This window comes from Micromys minutus (assembly GCF_963924665.1).
Source record: "Micromys minutus genome assembly, chromosome: 2".
Lineage (NCBI taxonomy): Eukaryota > Metazoa > Chordata > Mammalia > Rodentia > Muridae > Micromys > Micromys minutus.
Genome location: NC_137971.1, coordinates 66,028,591 through 66,056,191, shown reverse-complemented (window position 1 = coordinate 66,056,191; position 27,601 = coordinate 66,028,591). Strand labels below are relative to the sequence as shown.

Genomic DNA, 27,601 nt, shown 5'->3' with positions numbered 1-27,601 from the left:
CTCAAAAGCACATTTCATCAAGGTCTTGGTACTTGTGCAGTTATACCCATGGAGTTAATCTCACTCTATAATTTCTTCTGAGATTGTTCAGAAGCTTCACTGTTGCTTTTTTTTCAGTGTGATGTGATCTGTATTTTGTTGGTCTTATAAAATACAGTATGCTGGTCTGTAGGTCTTGTCTCTAAAATCCCTGAGATGGGGTTCTGAAACCTTTGCTGACCTGTTTGAAAATTGGTGGGAGGAAATGATGGAAGAAAAACGTTTGAATTGGTGTTCCCGAAATTAATCCTAAGAAGAAATATAGTAAGTCTAAATCAGTAAAAGTTGGTTGCTTGAAAGGTCCTTGGAGTGATCAGAGAGCATCCTATGAAAGTGATGAGAGGTAACTGAGTTTTAAGGATGAGCATATCTCAGTCAATGACTTCATATCTGCATCTTGGGAGTGATGACTTATTTGTAATTGAGGATATGTGCAGTGTGTTTAGAAGTGAATGAGTAGGCTGTGTGTTACAGAAGGGAGCTGAGAGCTTATACTGCTAGAGAAAACTTCAGATAGGAGGATTGCTGTGGTAACAGACAAGCTGGATGTATTTAGAAAACAAAGATACTTAGGGAGGCTATTATAGTAGTAGTTTTGACCTGAACTGAGAAAGGATTGATGCCAGTGAGGTGGAAGTAAATAACTGATCAGATAGAAACCATTGGAAGAAAATTAGGACAGAAGGCAGAATCCAAGGTGATTCTGAGATTCTCAACTGGATATAGGGATATGAACAGTGTCATTTGTGGAAACTGAAGAAGTCAGGATAGGAGTTTCTTGTTAGAGGAAGATAAAAGGCTTAATGGGGGAGGATTTGATAAATTATCTGAGGCCTAGAATGGGATCAGATTTGATTTGTAGTTAGGGAATTTTCCATGTCAGCAGGATACTGCTGTAGCACCACTCATTTCCTCATGATTATTGTGATACAGGAAGATGAGAAAAGAGAAATTGAGTGGGGATTTTGGCTTAAGAGTCAAGCAGTGCCTCCTCTATTCCCCCCTCCCGCCTCTACCACCCTCTTAACTCTCCCATGACCTGAATAAACTCTATTCTGTACTATAAAAAAAAAAAACAAAACAAAAAAAGAGTCAAGCAGTGCTTTCATTTTTTTATTATATAATTCAGAATTACTTCATAATATTTTAAGAGAATCTGAAATTTGTGTGTGGAATGCCCTCTTTAATTTTCTGTAGTCCTCTAAGATGTACTGTGAACATTTGTAAATCTCCACAGCTTTCTGTTAATAATTATATACATATAGTTAGTTAATTTTATGTTAAGAAAGGTAAAAGAACTGGGTGGTAATGACATACACCTTTATCCCTAGTCCTCGGGAGTCAAAGACAGGCAGATCTCTCTGAGTTTGAGGACAGCTACAGAGGGAGTTCAGGACAGCCAGGGCTACACAGAAAAACCCTTCTTGAAAAACCAAAACAAACAAAAAAGTAAGTTAAAAAAAAATACTTTAATACTGCTGTCATTAATTCTCCATTTTAATTGTTTCTCATTTGAAACTACTAGCAACTGAGATTCTTTTTTTTAAAGAGTTTGTACTTGATGAAGATTATTCACATGTGATCTTTTCTTTGCTTTTGTTTTTGTTTTCTTTATAGTGATGCAGGTGATCAAACCTGGAGCTTTTGGGCATGCCAGGCTAGCACTTCACCACTGAGCTACACTGCCATCTCATTTTATAAGGCTTTTAATAGAGGGTCCAGATTGATAGTATAGTACCTGTTGTTTTGAGGCATAAATGAAATGTGGCTTTGTTTCTTAAATTTGGCTTTGTTTCTTCACTGTTTAGTAATACTTCATAAATAAAGCTTGCATAATTAAACAGGATAATATATTTAAAAATTATTTTAGGTGCAAGTGTTTTGCCTATATATATATGTATATACATACATACATACATACATAATACATACATACACACACACCCACACACCCACACACACACACACACACACACACACCAGCTGGGAACTGAAATTGAGTCTTCTGCAAGAGCACCACATGCTTTTATAACCAGTGAACTATCTCTCCAGGCCAAATAAAGACCAGAGAAGACTTGTTACTTGGTAATTAATTGAAATATGAGTCCTTGGATAGAATTTGAAGTTTTAGATTGCATAAGAATTAGAATTGCTAAGTTAAATGACTTATCTATAACATGTTAACATATTTATTCACAGTTCTTTTTCAAAATGAAGCATTAGGTCTTAAAAGCTGAGGGCTGGGTAGATAGCTCAGTGGTGTAGAGCTTTGTGGTAGAGCACTTGATTTGGTTTCTAGCTTACAGCCATCTGTAATTCCTCTTCTGGCCTCTAGGCACCTGCACTTATGTGCACATACACCCACACAGACACAAACATGCACAGTAAAAAAGAAAACAACTGTTAAAAAAAAAAAACCCTCTCAGAAATAGCTGCCTTGAAAATAATTTTATATACCTCACGAAATGAGACAAATCAGGAAGAAAAAAGACAGTGTTAATTCTTAGGAATGTAAAATCACATGTTGTCCTTACTTTGATTTAATGATTGGCACAGATACAGATAGCTCTCTCAGATGAGCTTCTCAAGTGGAGTATGGCTTTTAGTTACTAAAACTCAGTCTTCCGTCGAGTGTCAATTCCCCAGAGTATGTATTTTTATAGAAAATAGTCTATCTAGTGTGCTTCTCTTGTCTCCCTTGAATTTCAGTTTGGAATTGCAGTTATTTTTTTAGAATGGGCAGGAAAATTCTTCATTTATGACAGTCATGATGATAATTGCATAGTGCTAAAATTTAACTCAGGGTAACATGCTTTCTACTGACCTCTGCCTCCAAGAGTCTTGTTATGACTATTATTATTTTGATTTTATTACATTAAATCATTCATTTTGTGTGCTTGTATGAGTTGTGTACCTTGACAAGCATGAGAAGTCGAGAGGACAACTTGTAGGAGTCAGTTCTCTCCATCTAGTATGTGGAGCCTAGGAATAAACTCAGACCATCAGACTTGGCAGCACCTTTATTTAATTCCTGAGTCATCTTGCACCAGTATGGTTGTATCAGTGGTCGATTTTGTCAGCCTTGAAATTTTCAGTATGTTATGACAGTGTACTGGTTCCATGGGGATTATCTAAAATCAGATTACATTACTGTTATTTGACCATGTGGTACAAACACATACAAACATGAATCAAAGCAAATGCAGATTTTGAATATAAACATTTAAAATGAATAATAGAATTGGTTTAGTATATGTTTATTACAACATTTGTTCTTGTTAATGGTATCTTTGTGCATGCTTGTTATAGTTTCAAATACCATGAATAAGAAATTTGTTCACATTTTATTTCTGAAAATCTAAAGGGCCTGCCTAATGAATACGAATATTGCCATTAAATTTCTGTTGTCCACTTTATGTATTATATGATAATAGTTCTTTCACACTTTCAGATCACTATAAGATGTGTACAATCAGTGTGCACAAAGTAAAATTTAAAAATTTAAGTAAGGGACTGGAAGGATGCCTCAGTGGTAAAGCATTTGTTTTGTAAGCACAGAAACTGTTTGATTCCTGTACTCAGGTTGTGTTCTTGGAACTTCAGTACTGGGTAGGTTGAGTAGGAGGATCCCTGGGCTCACTGACTAGCCAGTTTAGCGTAATTAGTGAGCTTCAGGCCAGTAAGAGAGCCAGTCTCAAAGGAGGTGGATGGCATTCCTGAGGATCAAGCATTCCTGAGGTTGTCATTTGGCTGCCACACGTACATTTGGACCTGGGCACACACAGACATGCATGCACATTTTAAATGTTCAAACAAGATCATTTAAATTACCTGGTTTTGAAAGAATTGGGAATAACCCAAACAAATGCAATTACAACAGAAGAAGATTTCAAACTAAACTGTAATTGTTTTTTTACTTATTTGAATCATCTCACCCTTTTCCTTTACAGTAATACAGATTGAAATTGACTCAGCACTGCTCAGACTCATGATACTGTTGTTGGTTGTATTGGTACATGCCTACAACCACAGGCATTTAGGAAGCTGAGACAGAAGAACTACAAGTTTGAGGCTAGTCTGGGCTACATGTGGAGACCCTAACTCCCCCCCCCAAAACATGCATGCACACACACACACAACATGTTATGCAGGAAATTATCTTATGTTTAATATGGCTTATCAGCCCAATAAATTAGTGGTTTTTATTGCGTTGTTAAAGTAAAATTCTAAATAGTATGTTATTAAAATAAGTATAATTAAAATAGAATGGATTAAAATTAAGGCTTTCTAAAAATACTTTTGAATATAGAAGGCTATAAGTGAAATTCAGTTTTGGTCTCCTTTACAGGAATAGCTATTCACAGTCAGACAGAACCACTTACACGTTTTGCAGTATCTTCCGAGGAAGTCAGAATCTGAGCCAGCATGAAGATTGAATCTTGTCTTTGGTCTGATTTACCTTTATTGTAACCATGTGCAAGGTGGAGGTTATAGCATGGAAACTAAAATCTTAGTAAGTGTGATTTTTTTTTTTTTTTTAATTTTAGCTATCCAATAGTATCCTTTCTATGGTGAAGTTATCCTCATAGCAAAGGTCACTGTGTATGTGGGGTGTAGATTTAATAGGCAGGAACAGAATACACATATAAAGTGATTTAGCTTTCCAGGTTTAGAAAGAAGGAGAAATATGTATCACTCTGCTTAGGAATCTTTTCTCTTTTCCTGGTTAAAATAGGTCATGGGGAGATACTCAATTTAGAACAGATTGAAAAATTTAGAAGTTGTTTAATAGTATTCTAATTTAAGTCATTAAAATAATAAGCTTGCTGTATAAACTGCTTCACTTATGAGCTAGTTGTCATTAAATAGTAAAGTCTTCATTATTTTGTAGTGTTAGTAAATCTGTAGAGCCCTAGAAATATTTATTGACTTATTTGTCTCTCATTATGTAGTCCAAGCTAGCTTCAATCTCAAGATCTTCCTGCTTCAGTCTCCTAGGGGCTAGGATTATAGGCATGTTCCAGCCCTCCCAGTTTCTAGGACTTCTTAGATAGCAAGTATGTTTTTAATATAAATAAAAATTTTAGTGTATATTAATTTTTCAGATATTAAATATGAACATTTAGAAATAGATAGGCATGATTATGCTAATAGTTTTCTTAGAGATGGCTTGTCCATTTGAATTTCCTGAGAATAAAAGTAATACAGAATTTTTTAATGTTCCAAATGTAATTAGATTTTGAGGCTATAGAATATTAGAACTATTTCTAGTTTATGAGGTTATTTTATTAATTGTGTTTAATGCTCATCAGCATCTTTCTTTTCTATCTGATAATTCAAAGTAGTGAATAGCAAATTTCAAGCTATTTTCCTCCCTTAGCAAGGATAATTAGGAAGGACATTGATCTTCTGAATTCATGTATTAGACATGCTACAAATAGCACAATCTGTATTATTTGTAATTTGTGAGAGGTTTTATGTTTAAGGTTCTGTTTGGTTTGTGTTTTTTCTCTTGCCTGCAAGTCTTTTTAACTTTTCCTAACTAATGGTGACAGCCGAGTTGAAATTGAATAATTTCTATTAGTGACTCAACTATTTTTGTCTTCTTTCTCTGTAGAAAGAATCTGTATTCATCTCCTTTTGTCATTTTTCAGCAGTCAAAGTAAACTTTTATTAAACCCTGAAGTCTTAAGAGCTTTTTTTTGGGGGGGGGGTTATCTTTACTATTTTTGGAAATCCCAAAACAAAAGTAGAATATTCCAATAAGAAATTTTATGTGTGTCTTTTAAGAAATATATATTTTCTAAGTTGAAGGGTATTTTTTATTTTGGGGGCATATTTTCAGAGATGGAATTATGTAGCTATTATTTTAATAACAGTGTCCTAATTATTTATAGCTTCCTGCCTGACATAACTCACTTCAAGAAGTACACAATGTCAGAACATGGGATTAAGTGGGCCTGTGAATATTGTACGTATGAAAACTGGCCGTCTGCAATCAAGTGTACTATGTGTCGTGCCCAGAGACCCAGTGGAACCATTATTACAGAAGATCCATTTAAAAGTGGTTCAAGTGATGTTGGTAGAGATTGGGATCCTTCCAGTACTGAAGGTGGAAGTAGTCCTTTGATATGTCCAGACTCTAGTGCAAGACCAAGGGTTAAGTCTTCATACAGCATGGAAAATGCAAATAAATGGTCATGCCACATGTGTACATATTTGAACTGGCCAAGAGCAATCAGATGTACCCAGTGCTTATCCCAACGTAGGACCAGGAGTCCCACAGAATCTCCTCAATCCTCAGGATCTGGTTCAAGACCAGTTGCTTTTTCTGTTGATCCTTGTGAAGAATACAATGATAGAAATAAACTGAATACAAGGACCCAGCATTGGACTTGTTCTGTTTGCACATATGAAAACTGGGCTAAGGCTAAAAAATGTGTTGTTTGTGATCATCCCAGACCTAATAACATTGAAGCAATAGAGTTGGCAGAGACTGAAGAGGCTTCTTCAATAATAAATGAGCAAGACAGAGCTCGGTGGAGGGGAGGCTGCAGTAGTGGTAATAGCCAAAGAAGATCACCTCCAACTATGAAACGGGACTCTGAAGTGAAAATGGATTTTCAGAGGATTGAATTGGCTGGTGCTGTTGGTACCAAGGAGGAACTTGAAGTGGACTTTAAAAAACTAAAGCAGATTAAAAATAGGATGAAAAAGACTGATTGGCTATTCCTCAATGCCTGTGTGGGTAAGTTTCTGGTTTTTTGTTTGTTTTGTCTTGTTCATATGTTTGCTTTTGTTTTTTGACCTTATTTTGAATGTGATAGGAAAAGGCACTGAAAATGGCTTAAATAAAAGGAGGGTCAGTATTACTTTGCATTTGACTTATTTGGTGTGATAGTTCATATATACATGCGTAAAGTTCTGTATTTTTGACCATGTCTGCCTTGTACCAAAGTGTCCATAGTTACTTGGGTACATGCTTATCGACTTGAGAGAAAGCTTTTGAGTTAAAGAGACTGTTAACACATCTATGAGGAAGTATATACTTGGAGTTTGAAATTGTTTATCTTATTAATAACAAGATATGACAGAGGAATACCAGCTGCTGTTTCTGAATGTTTGTAAACAGAGTGAGCATCTTGTGACCATAGAGGCTTTAGTCAGAAGTTAAAAATATAAAAATGTGTGACTCCAAGAAGTTGAACGAACATAATATTGACCTTGAAAATGCTGATGTTAACTTCATATGAATGTCATGTAGTAAATATTTATACACTTGGTAGAACTGATTTCACATAGCCAACTGATTCCATAGTTCAGATTATGATTTATGGGTATTGTGTTTTTAGTGCTATCATAAAGAAACATAAACTGTTGGGCCTGGCTGTTTGCTTAGAGATGTTAAAGGACAGAGACATGTGAGAGGAAGATTTTTCTCCAGCTACTAGCTTGATGAGTTAATAATTTGTGCTATAGATGATAAAAGTTGTTACTTAATTCTGTTTTGTTTTGAGACAAGGGGTTTCTACACAGCCTTGGTTGTTCTGAAACTCATTATTTAGACAAGGCTGGCCTCGAACTCACAGAATCTTCCCAGCAGAAGGTGTTCACTTGATTATATATTTAACAGTCCTCTACCCTCATTAGATTAGGCATTTGGATTTTATTTAAACTATTTCGGTGGGCTGCTAACTTTGACATTCACTTTTGTTTAGAAATATTTGAGTGATTTGAAAGGTTAAATTTGGTGTAAACAATAGATAACCTCTGCTCCCCATGTGATTATCCTTTTGGGTGTAGCCTCATGAGTATGAAAGATACAGATGTGTTCAAGAAACCTGAAGTTTCTCTGTGCTGGAGACATGGCTAAGCACCAGAGTACTTGTTATTCTTCCAGAGGACCTGAGTTTGGTCCTCGGCACCCATATCAGATGGCTCGCAACCACCACTCCAGCTTTAGGGATCTAATACTTCTGACTTTCATGGGCACCTGTACTCAGGTGTATATAGTCACATGTACACACATACCTACATATAATTTAAAATAATAAAAATAAATCTTAAAAACAAAAGAAATCTGAAATTTTAGACATTGAAATTTCTTTTATATGTTTGGTTGTTTTGCCTGCATATATATATGTGTGTGTGTGTGTGTGTGTGTGTGTGTGTGTGTGTGTGCGCGTGCGTGCATCACATGTGTAGCTCCTTGCACAGGCCAGATGGGGAATGAATTCCCTGGAACTGGAGTTGAGGAGGATTGGGAACTGCATTGTGAGTGCTGGGAATTGAACTGTGATCCTTTGGAGAGAGCAGCCAGTGCTCTTAACCCATCTTTTCAGCTCTGTAATCTGAGGTGGGTTTTTAAAAAATTTTTAAAAAAATTTATGTCAAAAAGTATGTCCTAGCAGTATGAAGCTTAGTCCTAGCTTCTAGAATTTAGTCATAGTAGCACTTGGCAACTATTCCAATTTTCTCCCCCTATGAGCCATGAACCATAGTCTGTTGACTTTATTGTCTCATCTCATCCCTTTTCTGGGGGGGTTACAACTATTTTTCTACTGGGGTCAAATTTATATATTTAACACTACGTGATGTATTAATAATGCTATATATACAGTCATCTTTGCCTAGCCTTAAAACATTTTTGACACCTAAAACAAACTTTTACCCATTAGAGAGTTAATGCCTTCTTCTCTCCATCTCCATCCCATTAATCTGTTTTCTGTTTAAAAATATCACAAAAATGTGGCTCCAAGAAGTTGAATTAGCATTATATTGACCTTAAGAATATGTCATTCATATTAATGAATTATATGACCTTTTCTGGTAAATGTGAATTGTCTTAATTACTTGTAAGCCTTTGTAACACTTAAAATCATATTTGCAGTGGTAGTGTACTATATGTAAATCACATTTGCAGTGGTAGTATGTTATCTATATTTAAATCATGGTTAAAATACAAATAGTATACATAAGTTTACAAATGGGATAAACTAACTTCTTTATCCTTTTGGTAGAGTATAGAATTCTTTTGAAAATCAAGTGTTTTTAGTGTCTTAAGTCAGACAATTCTAGGATAAGAAGTGCTTTAAATAGTTTTTTTCCCTCTGGAAGTACCAGGTAGATCAGTCAGCATATTTGTCTTTATGGCTGCTAGTATTTCATGTCTTTATTATGACTACTTCTTCTTTATACTACTTTTTATTTTATCTTGCATATTCTTAATTCTTTTGAATTCCCATTCTGATCTCTGCATCTTAAGAGGTATGAGTTCATTTTTAAATATATAGCCAGTCTTGATTCATTTACAGGTTTCTTTGTTCATAGGATGTTGTTTTGGTCCTTATTTGTGGCTCTTGGTAAGGGGGAATTTTATTTTTGCCATTAGCTGAATAATGTTGTTAGTCATAACATCAAAAGTGGACCTGTGTCTGTTGGGCAGTCCATTCCTAATGTGTAAATATCATTCCACTGTGTTAGCTTTATTTAAAAAAATGTGTGTTTATATTACATTAGATTAAAAAAAGACAAAAGCACCTGATCAGTAAGACTGATAGAAAGGTGGCATGTGCTAAAAAGGAATATCTCCATCCCTTTGCCTGTGTTCCATTTCCCAGATTTTATTAGATGTGGGGACATTATGACTTACCAGTACTGTGCATCAAAAATCATCTACATACTGGCTGGGCATGGGCAGTCAGGCCAAAGCAGGACGATTTTTGTGATGAGCTCTGAGCCAGCTAGAACTACACAGTGAGACCTTGTCTCCAAAAATATATGTGTGTGTGTGTGTGTGTGTGTGTGTGTGTGTGTGTGTGTGTGTGTGTGTGTGTGTGTGTTAAGCAGGGATACTGAACATAAAATTGTATCCTGAATGTAAATTGTGAAATATTCTCACTTTAAATTGGAAAAAATTCTCATGATTAGACCAGCTTGGAAGTTGATAAATAAGACTGAGGAAGGTTGACTTACTGAGAAAGCATCAACAGATCAGCAGTGTTGAGCAAACAAGTATCTGTGGTTACTAGATGTAAATGTCACATAAGTCATGTTATATGAGATGGTGATGCCCCAATGTGCTGTCAAGTTAAAGTGTTACCTGGGGGTAGGAACTAGGATGGTAAAAGCAAAGCTCTCATGTCTTCTCTATTGGATAGCATGTAGCCAGAACACCTAATAGAGCAAAACACCTAATTAATGCACAGTTTTTGAACCGGAGCTGTATTGAGAAAATTACCAGTGAAATTGTACTCCATTTTGTGACTCATGCTGAAAGACACAAGGCTTCATATAATTCTCTTAAATCTGTACTTATAGCATATGTAGTACTTGACATTCTTTATCTAGAGTGTCGTAATATCAATCTCACCTCAGAGCCAGTTAGGGGTTGGGATCTTCCTGAGTTTGTGCCCTTACTATTTTTTTTTTTTTTTTTTGGAGACAGGGTCTAATTGTGAAATTTGTTATCATATCTGGTTTTGTGTGGAGCTTATTTCAAGTAAAGACTTCTTTTTTTTTAATTTTGGCTTTTTTTTAGACAGAGTGTCACTATATAGTTCTGGCTATCCTCATACTCACAGAGATCTACCTGCCTCTGCTTTCCAAGTGCACCACCACTCCTAGCTTATTTTTATTTTTAATTATGTGCCTAAGTGTGGTATTTGTGCATGAATGCCAGTGCTCCCAGAGGCCAGAAGTGTAAGTTGTCCTGGAGCTGGAGTTATAGATGGTTGTGAGCTTCCCAGCCTGGGTCCTGGAAGCTGGACTTGAGTCTTCTTGAAGAGCAGTATCAACTCTTAATCATTGAGACATCATCATTTAAGGCCTTCTTTTACCCTATATCTGTTTGCCAGAAAATCCCGTTGATTCCACTATCAAAATATTTAGAATCTAGCCATTTCTCTGGTCCAAAGCATGTTACCTTCCTTTTTGTTACTGATTGTGTGTGTGTGTGTGTGTGTGTGTGTGTGTACAGAAACATGTGGTTGAGGAGGCTACAGGTTGGTGATAGATATCTTTCTTGATCTCTTTTCCAATTTAATTTTTAAGATGGGGTCTTTTCATCAGCTGGCTAGACTGGCTGACTATTGAGCTCCAGGGACGTTTTTGTCTACTTCAGTAGTTCTGGCATTATGGATTTTTTTCAGAGGTGCTGGGCATCTCAACTCAGGGCTTTTATGGTTGAATGGCAAGTGCAGCTGACTGAGCCATCTTTCACCTGTCTTTTAATTTTTCTTTTTCTTACTTTTTTTTTTTTTTTTTTTTTTTTTTTTTTGAGATGAGGTCTTTCTATGTATCCTTGGTTGTGCTGGAACTCACTATTTAGACCAGGCTAGCATCTGCCTATCTGCCTGCTACCATGCAAGGTTTCTTTTTTTTTACTATTGTTTTAAGAGTAGGTCTTAATCAGTCTAGGTTAGCTTTGAATAGACCACTTAGCTTTTTTAATCTTCCTGCCTCTACCTTCTGAGTGGTAGTGGGAATGTTGGAATAACAGCATGCTGATCATTCAGTGGCTGGTAACAATCTGCTCATGTACTCCAGAGTAAGTACAGTTCTTCAAAGACTCTATAAGGTCATCTTTGCATTCTGACACCCCTACCCCCAATTGTTTATCTTGGGATTCATATGCTGTCATACTTGGCTAATAGCAATCTGGCAAACATTTCTGTTTCTTTCCATTTTCTCCTTTTCCCATTTCTTTAATACTAGGGATTAAACCAGGGCTTTGTGTATGCTGAGTAGGTGCTCATCCACTAAGCTATATCCCCAATCTCCCTTTTTACTTTTGCTTCTGAGACAGGTCCAGGCTAGCTTTGAACTCACTGTGTATCTCAGGGAGGCTTTCACTGTTGATATTCCTCCCTTCAGCGTGTGTGGGCCATCTGGTAGCTACCTTTATTCTGTTTTTTATAGACCAACCTCACAGACCTTTTCTCTGTCTGAATTGAACAGTTTGTTAAATTGGCTTCTTTGTGTCTTTTCTCTACTAAGTTTTTGGTGCTGGGAATCAAGCCCAGGGTTTTGAACATGCTAGCTAAGTGTTTTATCACTGAGCTGATAACATGGCCAGCCTCAGGTCTTTCTCAGATGATGCCTTCTCAGGGATACCCTCCTAACTGATACATTTAATATTTCACCCCTGCCCTGTCCCACTGCTATCATTCTTTTTATAAAAAAAAGTCATATTTGCCACTTTCTGATTTTTTTTCCATCTTGTTTGTTATTTGTATTTCCTTTGAGATTTGTGTTTTTTGAGGGTCAGGGATTCTGTTTTGTTCATAGTTGTATCCTCATGCCTAGAAAGGTTCATCCTTAATATTGTGTCATGTGTGAAAGTGGGTTATCTTTCTAAAGTAGAGTAAGGTGTTAAAGTGTGCTTTTTTGTCAGCTGCAAATATTTGCTCTAATATCAATTCTTAAAACTTAATTCTGTGAAAAATCAGTATCTGAGGCATTTTCCATCTTGATGCTAGCTATGTTTTTGCCCCCTTGCTATAATCTTGTGTACTGAGCTCAAGCTATCTTGCCCGATAGTGACTGTAGAAACAAAGCTTGATGATAAAAGATCTGTCAGAATGTTTGTTCATTAAAAAAAATATTGTGTAGGCTTTCTACATGAAAAAAAAAATGTTAATAGGGCTGGGTAGATGGCTCAGTGAGTTGTTGCCTAAGCATTAGGACCTGAGTTCAGATTCCAAATATCCATAGGGGGAAAAAAGTCCTGGTTCTGTAATGCCTTCCTGTAATCTCAGAGCTGGAAAATAAGAGGAGTCTAGGTGCTCTCCTAGCCAGCCAGTGTAGCAGAAAAGTCCCAGAAAATAAGATAGTTGTAGAAGAAGACACCTGATGCCTTCACACGTGTGCATATACTTGCATGTAATACACATATAAATAATAAAAAAAACCCACAGCTTGCTTAGGTTTGATGGTAGAGGAATAAATATTTGCAACTTGTCTATTGAATATTTTTCTCAAGGAAATAACCTGTACAATTGTATTAGTGGTATTTTTTTTTCTTTGTGGAGTATAAAACTATTAAACAGTGTGATTAATTAGTCACATGTTAAAAATTTAGTTTTGAAATCCATATGTAGTTAAATGAAAGGATATTTTACAGTGACGCAAACAAAATTAGATTAAATTACACTGAAGAAAATCAGGCTAGTTTTTGAGAAATTGTTCTATTAGTTGGTATGGTATAAGGTTATTATATCAAGAAAATGAGCACATTAAAACAAAATAAAGCTATTGAAGGCACTCTGGGCTCATTGTTTCTTTTGAGATTAGGCAGTCCATGTAGCTTAATCTGGCCCCAAATTTTGGATCCTCCCAATTCTAGCTCTTGAATACCTGGATTAGAGGAGTACATCACCATATTGGGTTTCTCATTTTTGAGTACACTGTAGCTGTCTTTAGACATACCAGAAGAGGCATCAGATCTTATTACAGATGGTTGTGAGCCACCATGTGGTTGCTGGGATTTGAACTCAGGACCTCTGGAAGAGCAGTCAGTGCTCTTAACTGCTGAGCTATCTCTCCAGCCCGGCTTCTCAGTTTTAATAGAAAAAACTTCATTGTTATAATACAAGAAATATTTAGTAACTTGTTAGAGCAGCAATAAAAAATGAATAAAACTTTTATGTTGGGGTAAATATTAATCTATGGTACCGTTGTTATCTACACTTTGGTCTTACTCTGCAGGAGCCACTCTAGAATGGAACCGGGCACCTGGACGCTATCACAGGATCCACAAACCACCCCCTCCACTCAGTTTACTTTCCAAGCTTTTTTTTTCGCCTGCCCATCTCAGTCATTGCTTGCACACACTGTTCTCCACAGCCCGGTAAAAACATGACTCAAAACCATTAATTTGTCAAACAGGTTTATATGTTAAATTCACAAGCCACAAACCCTTTACACAATAAGCTTAGAACCAATGGACAAAGATATAAACTGCCCATCTATATGAGATAAATAGACCCATAGAAACTCTTTAAAATATTCATAACAACCTTATTTATGAATAGATGTGTCGAGAGAAACATACATATCTGCTTCCATCTTCTTCCTCCCAAATCCCTGTCTCCTCTCCCTCTCTTCTGCTCCTCCAGACTCTTTCCCTGCCTACCTCTCCACTGTCTAATTATATATTGCCTTAACATCAACCTACACTTTTAATTATATTTAAAAATATATTTATTTTATATGTATTAGTGTTTTTCATTTGTGTGTGCATGTATGTGTGTACCATATGTATAACTAGTACCCATGGAGGCCAGAAGATGGCCTTGGAGTTATGGCTGTCTGTCTGTGTGCTACTACCATGTGGGTCCTGGGAACTGAACCTAGTCTTGAAAGAGCAACAAGTGCCCTTGACTACTGTACTCTTTTCAGCTCTTAACTAATTGGGAAGGGGGGAAAGAGCAATAGAAAGATTATGTTTAGTTTATACCACTTTTCAGGTTCTTTAGAGTTCTTTTGTTGTATGGTGGAAGACATTGTGCAAAGTCTGATTTGAAAATGAGGAGGCATGCTGCTGCTAGTCTTTTCTGCACAAAGGTGGTTGAGGTTTCTGGATTGCTAGAGTACCAGATTGAAAGGATCAGTTTCTTGAACTTTTGAATAATATTTGATGCCTGTGAATGCTAATATTTTCAGTTTTGCCCTTTTTTTTGAAGGTAGTAAAATAAATATACATATAGGAAGCGTATTGTCTCCTAGGGTAGTCTATCTCCTGCTGATAGTCCACAGCATTCCAGGAGTCAGTCACATTATTTACACTTAATGTTTTCGGTGGTGGTAGTGGGTGAATGTGCGCTATTATTTCCAGCTAATATACATATATTACAGCTGTTTGGATAATTTATTTCTCATCTTAAGAAATAGTCCCTTAAGGAATTTCTTTGTAGTCATTACTTCTATGTTGTGTGCTCAATAACAGATTTTCATTCTAATATGTCAGTTTTAGCAAACATCTCTTGGGAATTTAGAGAGGAAGTTAATAAAACACTTCATTACCTTGCTAGCTTTAGTTGTGGCTATTTGAGTGCTAAACTGTAAAATTTTTATGTATGTATGTATGTATGTATGTATGTATGTATGAAATAGGGTCTCATGTATATGTCCAGGTCTGCAGCCAACTATCTTTGTAGTGAAGAGTGACTTTAAATTCTTGTCCTTCATGCTTCCATTTTTTGAGTACTAAGGCAATGTACCACTATGCCTGGTGAACTTTTGTTATATTCTTGCCAAACTGATTATATTCTACTAAAAGATTTTTTTTCCTGATTTAGCGTCCTGTTTCTTTTTTTCCACCTCCCCAATCCCCCTTGGTTTGTTGAGACAGGGTTTCTCTGTATAGCCCTAGCTGTCCTGGATCTTCCTCTGTAGACCAGGCTGGCCTTGAACTCACAGAGATCTACCTGCTTCTGTCTCCTGACTGTTGGGATTAAAGGCACGAGCCACCATTGCTCAATGTGTCTTGTTTCTTAATATGTTACTTTACTTATGAATGAAGGCAAATCAAGACAAAAAGATCTGGAATATTATTAATTAATCATCTTTGACATTTAAAACTTGACAATTCTGCCTTTTGAATTAAAAGGGTTTTTATTAAAGACTTTTAATTGAATAAAAAATACATTCAGACTTCTGCAGCAAATCTTTGGTACAGTGTCCATAAAAGGAAAGTAAGCTTCTAGGATGCTGGCAGTGTATCCTTTGTGTGGCCTTGCTTAACTTTGGGTTTTGAATACTTAATCACACTGAGGATTTCATAAGACAAAGAAAAACTCAACAAACAAAACAAAGAAACCCCAAAACTTCAGGAACAGAATATATAAAGCTAATTGACGTTTGATGCTGGTACATGTACAATCCTATCAGCTTCTTCTGGTTGTTTCTGTTATGTTTCTGGCCTACAGAAGTGATTTACTACATAGGCTTGCCAATTAGCAATTTGAACCTCTTATGCTGAAAAAGGAAATGTGGCTGACTGGCAGGCCTGCCTTCCAGCCTGACTTCTTACCTTCTGCTTTTTATTAAACCCAGGACTTTATGCTGGTGATCCTTGATTATGTATAGATTATATAATACAATGTATGCATTATTAAATCATTAAAGACCTTTATTTTAAAAAATGGACTGTAACTGGTTGTAGTGGCATACATGTTTGCAGTCTCAACACTTATGAATCTGAGGCAGGAAGATTGCCAGAAATTTGAGGACTGCCTGAGTTACAGTCTAAAACAAAAACATACAAAAACCACCCCAAATTTAGAAGCATTATTGAAGTAAGTTATGTATATTGTGGGTGGAATCCAAGCACTGAGAGTTAGAACCTCTTTAAGAAAAAAAAAAAGATTAAAATAATTTATTTTTCTTTCTTCATTCCCAGTCTTATAGACAGAGCATTTTATCATTCAGCCTATTCTGAGAAGCTTTAGTCTGTATGAAATAGTCTTGCCATGGTTTTTCATTGTCTACTTTGTTAATATTTGTTGCCTGTCTTCTCTCTTACTGACATGTTGTTCCTGAAACACTTGGGTTAGTCAAAGATACATGAATTTTTCTTATAGTGTATTTTCTAATAACAAGGACATTTCCCCTACCTAACTCAGTATATAATTATACAGGAAATGGAGTACTGAAATCCACATTCATACCTCTGATTTCTTTGCCCTACCCTGTTCAATCAAGGCAGATGGTATTGCATTCAATTATTTTGTCTATTTAGTCTTTTAGTCAAGAGCAGTGACATTTTTTTAAATTATTCATTTATGACATTAATGTTTGTGAAAATTACAGTTTGGTAGAATAACTCCCAATTTGGAATTTTATGTTTTTCAACTAGGTGTTCAATTAGGAGAGGGAGGAATACTACAGAGGTGAAGTTATTTTAGCAGTGCTTTTTTGATATCTCTGACTAATACCTGTGTATTGAGATTTACTTCTTTTATGTATATAAGTGTTTTGCCGGCCATATGTATGCACTGCACAGGGAAGCTAGACATGAACATTGGATACCTGGAACTGGAGTGATAGGTGGTTATTAGCTGCCAGGTATGGTGGCTTTTGCTTGTAATTCCAACTCTTGAAAAGTAGAGCTAGGAAGATCAGAAGTTTTAAATTTCCAGATATGTAGTGAGTTGGGATGCATGAGACCCTGTCTCAAAAAAAAAAGTTTTTATCTTTTAAGAACTAAATATATGGGCCAAGGAGATGGCACAGTGGGTAAAATACTCATTGAATAAACCTGAATTTGATCCCTGGAACCCATATAAAGGTGGAAGGAGAGAACAGATTCCACAGAATAGTTCTCTGATTTCAACATGAGCACTCTGGCACATGTTTCTTTTTCTGTCATACATCCACAGCAACACACTAGTTGATAAAAAAGAACTAAGTATGTAATACAAACCTGAATTACTGTCTTAGTTACTTTTCCTCTTGCTGTGATAATACATCTTAACCAAGGCAACTTACATAAGAAATAGAGTCTATAGTTTCATTAGGTGAATCTACGAATGTTAGGACAGAGCATGGCCGAGGGTGGGTGGGCTTTGTGCTAGAGTTTGATCCTGAGACTCACATGGTAGAAGGAGAGAACTAGTTATTACAAGTTGCCTCTGACTTTAATACATACGCACATCTGTGTTTCACCCCTCCCCCATACATGGGATAAAAGGGGGAAAAAGTAAGGTAGAGAATGATTGACCTGATTTTTATAGGCACACACACACACACACACACAAAACTTGCTAAGAATCAAGAATGCACAGGATGAAATCCGTCACAGTTGGACTGAAAAATAAAAATGGTAGAGGTAACCTATAAAAAATGGTGACCTATTTGAAGTCTGTTCACCTGGGTAAGGAAATTTAGCTCTCAGTATCAGGGCAGCAGCAAACCTTTGAAACCTCTGAAGGGAATGTCTCCATCTAATTGATGGTTTAGGAAGACCATTCTAGCCACAATGTAGGAAAAAGTGAATGGACCACCACCTGGGAGGGGCAGTCCAGAGACAACTGAAAAAATTTGTTTATTGGCTTGTGGGGGAGAGGAGGAGGAGGAAGAAGAGGAAGAAAAAGGAGGAGGGGAGGAGGAAGCAGTTGTTAAAGAAAATAATCAAGTATTTTGGTTTGGACACCTGGGTTGGGTAGTTATATAGAGAGAGATAGGAAAGGACAGGATAACTTTGACATGATGTGAGGACATTTCATGTGTGTATTGTTGTCTGTAAGGGCTTGAAACTACTGTGCAGAATATCCAGTCAGTTTTGTATGGGCCACCATTAGTTAAGCCCTGAAACCTTTTCCTGCAGGAACAAATGATGGGGACTTGGCTGTTTGATGATTTTGGCTTCGAAGCAGATAGCTTTGTTCTCATCTAGATGAACTCAGTACTTATATAATATGCTCTTACTTGATGATTCACTGTCTGGATGACCAGCTCATAGTTCTCACATCATATGCCACCAAGGATAGCTCTGAATGTGGCCCAACATAAATTACAAACTAAAATATTCAGAGATTTTTGTGTATGATTTCTTTTCCTAACCCTCCTCACCTTGCTTACATGGCTTTTTAAATTTTTTTTGCACAAAGTGGGTGGGGTGGGTTAGAGACTCTGGTTGCCTTGGAACTCAATCTATGGACTAGGCTGGCCTTGAATTTACAGAGATCTGCCTCCTGCTTTCTGAGTGCTATGTTTATTAAAGGTATGTGGCACCATGCATGGCTGGTTACATGGTTCATTAGCTATTAAAATTTTGTAGATGACAATGTTGTATCCTAGTGTCTTAGTTTGGGTTTTATTGCTGTGAAACACCATAATCAAGCTAACTCTTATAAACAATGACATTTAATTGGGGCTGGCTTTCAAGTTAAGAGATTTAGTCCATTATCATCAAAGTGGGAAGCATGACAGTATCCAGGCAGGCATGGTGTTTGAGGAGCAGAGAATACTATATTTTCATTCGAAGGTAGGCAGAAGACTCTGCAGGCAGCCAGGAGGAGGATCTCTCTTCCCCCTTGGGTGGAGCTTGAGCATAGGACATCAAGCCCACCCTACAGTAACACACTTCTTCCAACAAGGCTACACCTACTAAAACAAGGTTACACCTCCTAATAGTGCCAGTTCACATGGGCCAAACATATTCAAACTACCACATCTAGTGTCAGGTTAGACAAAGCTATCAGTCCTTTCTAAACAAAGTCCATCAAAATACTGTGGCAGTATAGGGAATTAATTAATTTTGAGATGGGCTTTCTCTGTGTAGCACTGGCTATTCTATCCTGGAACTTGCTTTGTAGACCAGGCTGGCCTTGAACTTAGATCTACCTGTCTCTGCTTCTTGAGTGTGTATGTGCTACCATGTCTGGGATTAAATTTTTGTTGCTGTTTGGAAGTTAGAGAACCTTTGGATTTGACTGCACTGGTGAGTGTGGGTTTGGCATATACCATTTCTGTAAAATTTAAAAGTACACTTTAAAAATTCTCCATTAAGGGGAAAAAAAATTCGGGCTGGAGAGATGGCTCAGAGGTTAAGAGCACTGACTGCTCTTCCAGAGGTCCTGAGTTCAAATTCCAGCAACTACATGGTGGCTCACAACCATCTGTAATGAGAGCTGATGCCTTCTTCTGGTGTGTCTGAAGACAGCTACAGTGTACTTATATGTAATAAATCTTTAAAAAAATAAAAAGAAAAAAAATTCCCTTTCAGTTGTATAGTTCATTGATGTTTTTGGTTATAATAAAATTGGAGGTCATGTTCATTTCTCTAACTTGCTAATATTTGTACTTATTTCTGATGACTTGTACTAAAGATGATTTTTATGGTTTGTTTTTTTAAATCTTTTCAGTATGCATTTTGTAGTATTTTTTTCTGCCCATCAAGATCCCCTTTTTTAATGAAATTACCTGTCATATTTAGCTATGACTTTGGAATTTATATTTTTACAATAGTTGGGTTAGTAGTCTGATAAAAGATAGAAGGAAGAAAGGAAGAGGTCAGAGGGATAAACTATATTTGATATAGTGCTGTAATTGTTAATGGGTAATTTTAAAGGTATTAGGACCTTTTTGACTTCCTTACTTCATTGAACCTTTTATTTTCCTAAAGAGAATGTTTTAATGAGCAATGGAATTGAAAAGAAGTTAGCCTTGGTTATAATTAGGTGAAAAGCTTATTTTCAGAGAGATGGTTTAGTTTGCTGCATTTGCAGGGGACCTGGGTTTAGTTCCTAGTACTCATGTTGCAGCTCACTGATTGTAACTCCAGTTCCAGAGATTACATACCTTCTGGTCTCCTCTGGTGACAGTCATGTACATAGTACACATACATTCAGGAATTCAGGCAAAACACTCATACATATTAAATATAAGTTAATAATTATTTTCTATTTCTGATTTCTCATTTATTGATTTTTTTTGGAAAGGTCATTGTTCTGAAACACTAATCTAGTAATAGAAATGGCAAGTCTGAGCTTGTTGACATTGGTTATAATGGAAAAAATGTAATTAAGAGGTAGTTTGTTTGGTCTGCTCAGATTATTTCTGTAATTATGTCTACTTTGAAGGCACAGTTGAAAATACTAAAGGCATTTAAAATAAAATTCAGCTTTTCATCTTGGAGAGATGGCTTAATGGGTAAGAGTGCTTGCTGTGTGAGCATGAGGACCTTAGTTTAGATCCTAGCACCCATGTCAAAAGCCCAGTGTAGCCATGAACGTAAAACTCCTTTTCTTTATAACTTCAGGGTTGTGGGCTTTCTGGCTTCCCAGCCTATCTCCAGGTTCAGTGAGAGACTTTGTCTTAAAGGAATAGGATAGAAAGTAATAGAGTAGGACACTCAGTGACATTTTCATTTGACTTCTGTAGACACACACACATTCTCTCCCTCTCTCCCTCCCTCCCTCCCTCTCTCTCTCTCTCTCTCTCTCTCTCTCTCTCTCTCTCTCTCTCTCTCTCTCTCTCTCTCTCTCTCTCTCCCTCTCTCCCCCTCTCCCTCTCTCCCCCCCCACCCCCCCACTGCAACTCATGTTTGAGTATTAACAGAGTTTCTTGTAAATATTTGAACCCAGGTTATTATTAAATTATACCTAAGGATATTTTAAAAAATAGTTACTGGGCTGAAGAGATGGCTCAGAGGCTGCTCTTCCACAAGTCCTGAGTTCAATTCCTAGCAACCACATAGTGACTTACAACTATGTATAATGGGATATAATTTCCTCTTCTGGTTTGTCTAAAGACAGCAACAGTATACTCACAAAAGAAAAGAAAGAAAAGAAAAAAAAAACTCTAAAAAAAAGTAAGGAAAAAAGTTACTGGGTGGGATAGTTTCTTATTAATATTCAGAGTCAGTTAAACAAGCCTAAGGAAGAGAAAACTGCTAATCAATACAGTCAGTCACATCTGCATCTTTCTACTGACCATCCTGCAGGACATTCTAAACACTACCACTTAAAACTAACTTTTCTCTTTAAGGGTTCCTGAAATTGTGCCTGCTGTCTCCAGGTCCACCCTCACCCCACAGCATAAACCATGCTGTGATGTTACACAGCTACCATAGAACTCCAGGGTAGTGTTGAGCTGGCCCATGTGGGTTCAGGTAAGTCCTGGCTTTTTTTACCATTTGGCATTTTTTTCAAAGTTAGTTACCATTATGATTTTATGTCATAAAGGAAAATAAGGCAAAAACTTTGAAAACTGTGCCATATATGGGGGAAAAAACAAGTCCATTATCTAAATATTTAATGAGCCAGCTCCAGATGCTAACCAATGGAGTTCCATAGTAGCTGTGAAGTCCTCAGTGAGTCTGACCCATGGCTTCAAAATATGTTAGGCTCCACTCTGGCCCAGTTTATCAGACAATGTGATGTAAGCTATTCCTGCTGTGGCTGCCTTTTAAAGATTTTATTTGGCAGCTAATAATATGATATATACTTTCATTTACTTAAAGTCTGAATAATTTAAGAAGTACATTAACATTCTCCTCATTTCTGATTGCCAGTAATTTTGAGTGTGTGATGGTACTGTGGGTCAGTTTTAGGTTGTTGGTTGGTTTGGAGTTAATCTCAGAGTGCTTCCAGTTTTGTTTTGTTTTTTTATTTGCCTTTATAATAATACAAAGAAGGAGGGACAGGAAACACACAATATAAGTTTGTTAAATTAAAGAATACTAAGGTATTTCAGTTACATTGGAGACATTATGAGTGGTCAGAAGCCTAAAGAAAAGGTATACTTAATACCTGACTCTTAGAATGGATTGACTTCCCTATTCCCAGCCTACCTGACCCAGCCTTTTTTCTATCAAGTGAGGTTTTAACACTTAACATTTATTTGCTGTCCTTTCCTGCCTTCAATGCTTCTGGTGTTTTTTCTTACTTTTATCCCTCATGGTAGACGTTTCTAAAAATGTGAAGAGCTCAGGGACATCTTTGAGGTTGTTATACCCTCCCACCTCCTAAGCAGGAAAATATGGTGGCTAAAGTTTAATTATATGACACAAGCTAGGTACTTTTAAACATCAAACGTACAGTGAAGGCTCAAGTGAAGAAACTTGATCAGTAGTTTTTTTGAGCAATATGTAGTAAAATTTAACAAAACTTGGACAGTTTCATGATACTCTCATGAACTTTGATCTGTAATAAATTTATTAATCCTTATAGATGAAAATTTACCAGTTAAACTGGAAGCTTTTATGGATAAAGAACACAATGGAATTATATATTTCAAAGTGTTATTAAAATGAGGTATATTGTGCCTGTTTGTGTGCTGGGAAGGTTGGAGTCTTTTTTTCCTCTGTCTCCTCTTTCTCCTCTGTCTCCACTCTGTGTTTTGGGGGAAAACAGCATAGTCTTGCCTGTATTTTAACAAAGACTGAGTGGGAGGAAAGACTTCAGTATTTTTGATGTCCAAATCAAATGAAAATTCTGATTGGCTCTGTGTATGTGCCTCAGCTTTCTGAGGTGTGAGACATAAAACATAGAATTCAGTTTATATTCTTTGAAAAGGTACGTTGAAGACAGGCAGGCTGTAATGTCAGTTGTAGTTCCAGGATTAGTGTGCATACTTTGGCGTGCCATTGGTCTGATTTCCTCACCCCATGTGCCAGTGATAATTTCAGAGGTCCTTCAGAAACATGAGTAAGGAAATGAATTAAGAACTTCTAAGGCATCAGCTATACAGTGACTTAGCTGAAGAGTAAAAGCTGAGATTTAGAGGATCTTCTCTTCTTCCAAACCAAAGAAAGAAGTCACTTGGTATTGAGCTTTAGATTACCTCATATTTGTACTTTGGGGGAAAAAGTGTTTGAGCACACAATTTTATACATGTCTATATATTTGTACATATATGCATAAATCTTCCTCTGTCTATTTAGGTATATTGATCAAGCTCTTGGACTACTTTCAGAACTTGGAGCATTTTATGTATGATATGTGTTTTATAAATAGATAATATTTTTAGGTTTTAAGTCAAAATCTGTAAAAGGTACAGAGATGTACTGTTTTTCTTCCTATGTTGGAGATCAGACCCATTGCCTTTTGATTGCTAGATATATACGCTATTACTCAATACTTTATCTCTAGTTCCAGCTCTGATAGGACTGAAAGGGGGAAACACTTGTCTTTGTAAAGACTGTAGAATAGGGTATGGTGGCATATTGCCTGTAAGTCCTGTCAGTTGAGAGACTGATGTAAGGGAATTGCCTCAAGTTTGAGGTCATCCACAGTGAATTCTAAACTTGGGCTACATTTGAGAGGCCCTATCAATCAAAATAAAATAAATTACAGAAATAAAAGGAGATGGTAAGTATACCCAGTTTTAAATACTATAAACTATATTCAATTATTTTTAGGCATTTTGTATACTTGAACATAATTAGAAATAGCAAACTCTTTAATGATAGATGATTTTAATTTAAATAGTACTATTTATAACTGTTCTTGAGCTTTGTTCTTGAGGAAGATGTTAAGTTGTCTCATGCTAACTTTATTACAGTTTGGTCCTAGTGACTTCTAGGGCACTGTTCTTCTGAAGTATGTTTTGAAGTCTTTATGTTTACAGTAGATTAGGGTTGGCATTTACAGTTGAACTGTGTAGCAAGCAATGTATTGACCCAAAATGCAAACTAAAATTTTTGTAAGAAGACATTCTTTTTTGTTTGTTTTGTTTTGTTTTTTTTTGTGAAGGGTTTCTCTGTGTAGCCCTGGCTGTTCTGGAACTAGTTAGTTATGTGGACCAGGCTGGGTCTAAAGGTGTGTATCACTACTGCCTGGTAACATTCTTATTTAATATCATGAGAGTTATATTTGGTTGTTTTGTTTTTGTGGTTTTGGGGTTAACCTACATCTTCATGCATGGCCAAAGGTCTGCCATAGGGCAAGCTTCACTTCTGGCCTAAATAAATGCAATGGGCTTTTATTTCTAGTTTGAGTTGAAAAGTTTTGTTGTTATTAGGCTCTTGTTAAGCTCTTAGACTCACTGGATCCTCCTGTCTGAGACACCTAAGAACTAGTACTATACAGTCCACAGCATCATGGGTTCATGAACCCAAACCTGAGAAGTTTGTATATACATTTTGGGGTTTGGGGGAGGGGTTAGATTTGTAGAAAAGACCCATGACTCTTCAGAGTTTGAAAACTTGTAATGCTGACCTTCATTTATGTCTCACAGATGTGGTTTAAAAGTATTTTTGGGAAGATTCATATCATGTACTTACTGTCTTTTGTGCTTCTCATTTTGCTTAGAGTACACAACACCACAGACATCCAGTGAGTGTGCAAATTAAATGATTAATTTTAAGATTGGTTTCTTTATTAAAGAGAGGACTGTTGTGTTGTACCAAGTATAAAGAGTACCTTTATCTCAATTCCAAATTCAAAATGGCAATTAAAATGTATTTTAAAAGCACATTAAGAGGAGCCAGAGAGATGATGGCTCAGTGGTTAAGAGCACTCACTGACTGCTCTTCCAGAGATCCTGAGTTCAATTCCCAGCAATCACATGGTGGCTCACAACCATCTGTAATGGAGTCTGACGGCCTCTTCTGGTATGTCTTAAGACAATGACAGTGTACAGTGTACTTACATAAAACAAACAAATCTTTTTAAAAAGCACACCAAGAATATTTTTAGTTAATTTTAGCATTTTACTTGGAAGAACTTTTTTCTGACATAACTTAGGAAACATGGAAAAATAGTCATTTTGGTAAATTTGTTTTACTGTATTTATTAAAAGCTAGTGTGCATTGTCACCCTTCCTCAAGGCTGTTTATTATCCATATTGTTCAGTAAGTACTTTCTTTACCTAAGATTAATTTGTGCTAAGGCTAATAAAATAGTTTAATGGGAATAGAAGGTTTATGGTTTTGAAAAAATGGTATTTATTTTATGTTTCTATTTTAATTGTTTGGTTTTAGCATATTAAAAATTGTATAGTATAAGTTTTGTTTTTAATAACTTACCTCCCCTCCCCCCACTGTATAGACCAGGCTGGAGGTATGGAGATCTATCGACTTTTGCTTCCCAAGTGCCGGGGTTAAAGGTGTACACCATCCACTTTCTCTAGAGACATTGTTTCTCTAACATAGGCTAGCCTGAAAATCACTGTTGTAGTCCAGGCTTGTCATGAACACATTGCCTTCTTGCTTTTAACTTCTAAGTAGAGGGCAGCAATTACAGTTGTGAATCAGTGCACCTAGGCTATTCATGAGCAATTTGTAATATACATGAGGAAGTCTTAGGAGTTTCTGTCAATTGCTGTCAATTTTTACTTAAAATGAAAATTAAATTATTTTAGACCTACACAGCACAGACTCTGTATTTGTTTTATTCTGCTTTAAACATGCAGGTAAAGGGGACTGGAGAAATGGCTCAGCAGTTAAGAGCACTGACTGTTCTTCGAGTGGTCCTGAGTTCAATTCTCAGCAAAGATAAAACAACCATCTCTAATGGGACTTGATGCCCTCTTCTGGTCTGTCTGAAGGCAGCTACAGTGTACTCCTATTAACAAACAAACAAACAAACAAACAATTTAATTAAAAAAACAAACAAACAAAAAGCAGCAGGTAAAGGGCAGAAACAGCCAAATACCAATTCGAAGCTCATGTACATTTCTTTGGGTTTTACTGATGGAATCAATACAAAACAATAAAGGTTCGTTTCTTTTGTGAAGTCTAGTTTCTTAAGCTAGGTTATCCTCATTAATTTTAATCCACTTACTGAAGTTTAGTAGGTCTTTAGAACTTGCTACAGCATGGAGCCTAGCCATGATGTGTGGTAAGTGCCAAACTAGGCAGTGCTAGTCTGGAAAGAAGTTTTGAAAGGGTAGGGAAATACTAATTTTCCTTATTTTCTTTAGGACATGTAAATGATGTCCCAGGATCCAGGAAGGACAAAGACATATTTGAAAGTTTAATGTGGTCACTTCATCTGTATATACCTTTTGGAAAAAAAAAATAAGCACTTTTCTGTGTGTTGGTGCTTGTTTTAGGGGTTGTGGAAGGTGATTTAGCAGCCATAGAAGCATACAAGTCATCAGGAGGAGATATTGCACGCCAGCTTACTGCAGATGAAGTACGCTTGTTGAACCGCCCTTCTGCTTTTGATGTTGGCTACACTCTGGTACACCTGGCCATACGCTTTCAGAGGCAGGACATGTTAGCAATATTGCTTACAGAGGTAAGTGTGACATTTTTGTTATTGAATTTAGGGGCTGTTTGTGTTAGGTAAATAAATGTATCATCCCTGAACTGTCACCAGCTTTAATGTTCTTATATATTGAAGAAATAGGTTCTTTAGGTGTTTTTTGTTACTGCTTTTGTTGTTATACTGTGGGTTGAGTATAGGGCCTTGTACATGCTAGGCAAGTGTTTATCTCTGAGCTGTATCTCCAGCCCTAATTTTTATTTTTAATGTAACTGTTTTCTCAAACTATTCTTAAACATTTTTACTTGCTTTTAAAAATCATTTTACATTTAAGAGATTTTAGTATTTTTTTTCAAGAATAATTTTTATTTTATTGTGTATGAGTCTTTTGCTTGCATGTATGTGTATGTGTGTACAATGTGAATGCAGTGATTTCAGAGGCCAGAAGATGGTGTTAGATTCCCTTGGAACTGGAGTTATATAGTTGGTTGCAAGATGTTATGTAGGTGTCAGGAACTAAGCCCATGTCCTCTGCAAGAGCAGCCAGTGTTCTTAACTACAGAGCTATCTCTCATGCTAACTCCTTCCGTTGTATTTTAAAGAATACCCTGCCCTGTTGTGTTTTCTTGTTGTTTGGTTTTTGCTTCTTAAAAGAGAGGATTTCTTGTAACTAAGAGTGAGCTTTGTAGGTAACCAAGGATATCCTTAAACTCCTAATCCTTCTGTTCCATCTCCCAAGTGCTTAGATTATAGGATGTCTTAACCAGTGTACCCTCTTCCTGTTTTGTGATATCACTGTGTTGCCTAGGCTGGTCTTGATCTTAGAGGATCAAGCAGTCCTTTGTATGTACAACATCTTGCTTTGAAATGCATAGGTATACAGTTTTCTGAGTTGATGTAGTTGC

At 36.5% G+C, this 27,601-nt stretch overlaps 1 protein-coding gene across 2 annotated transcripts in view; it reads left to right on the top strand.

The window, feature by feature from the left end:
• Positions 1 to 27,601, top strand: part of ZRANB1 (zinc finger RANBP2-type containing 1) — a 53,943-nt gene that overhangs the window by 10,926 nt on the left and 15,416 nt on the right. The window contains exons 2-4 of one of the 2 annotated variants that reach the window (XM_080912540.1): positions 4,388 to 4,552; positions 5,937 to 6,787; positions 26,542 to 26,729. In XM_080912540.1, the coding sequence (XP_080768666.1) occupies positions 4,512 to 4,552; positions 5,937 to 6,787; positions 26,542 to 26,729 (1,080 nt within the window). In that variant the 5' untranslated portion in view covers positions 4,388 to 4,511. The remainder of the gene's footprint in view (positions 1 to 4,387; positions 4,553 to 5,936; positions 6,788 to 26,541; positions 26,730 to 27,601) is intronic. The other variant, XM_080912541.1, reaches the window with a different exon arrangement.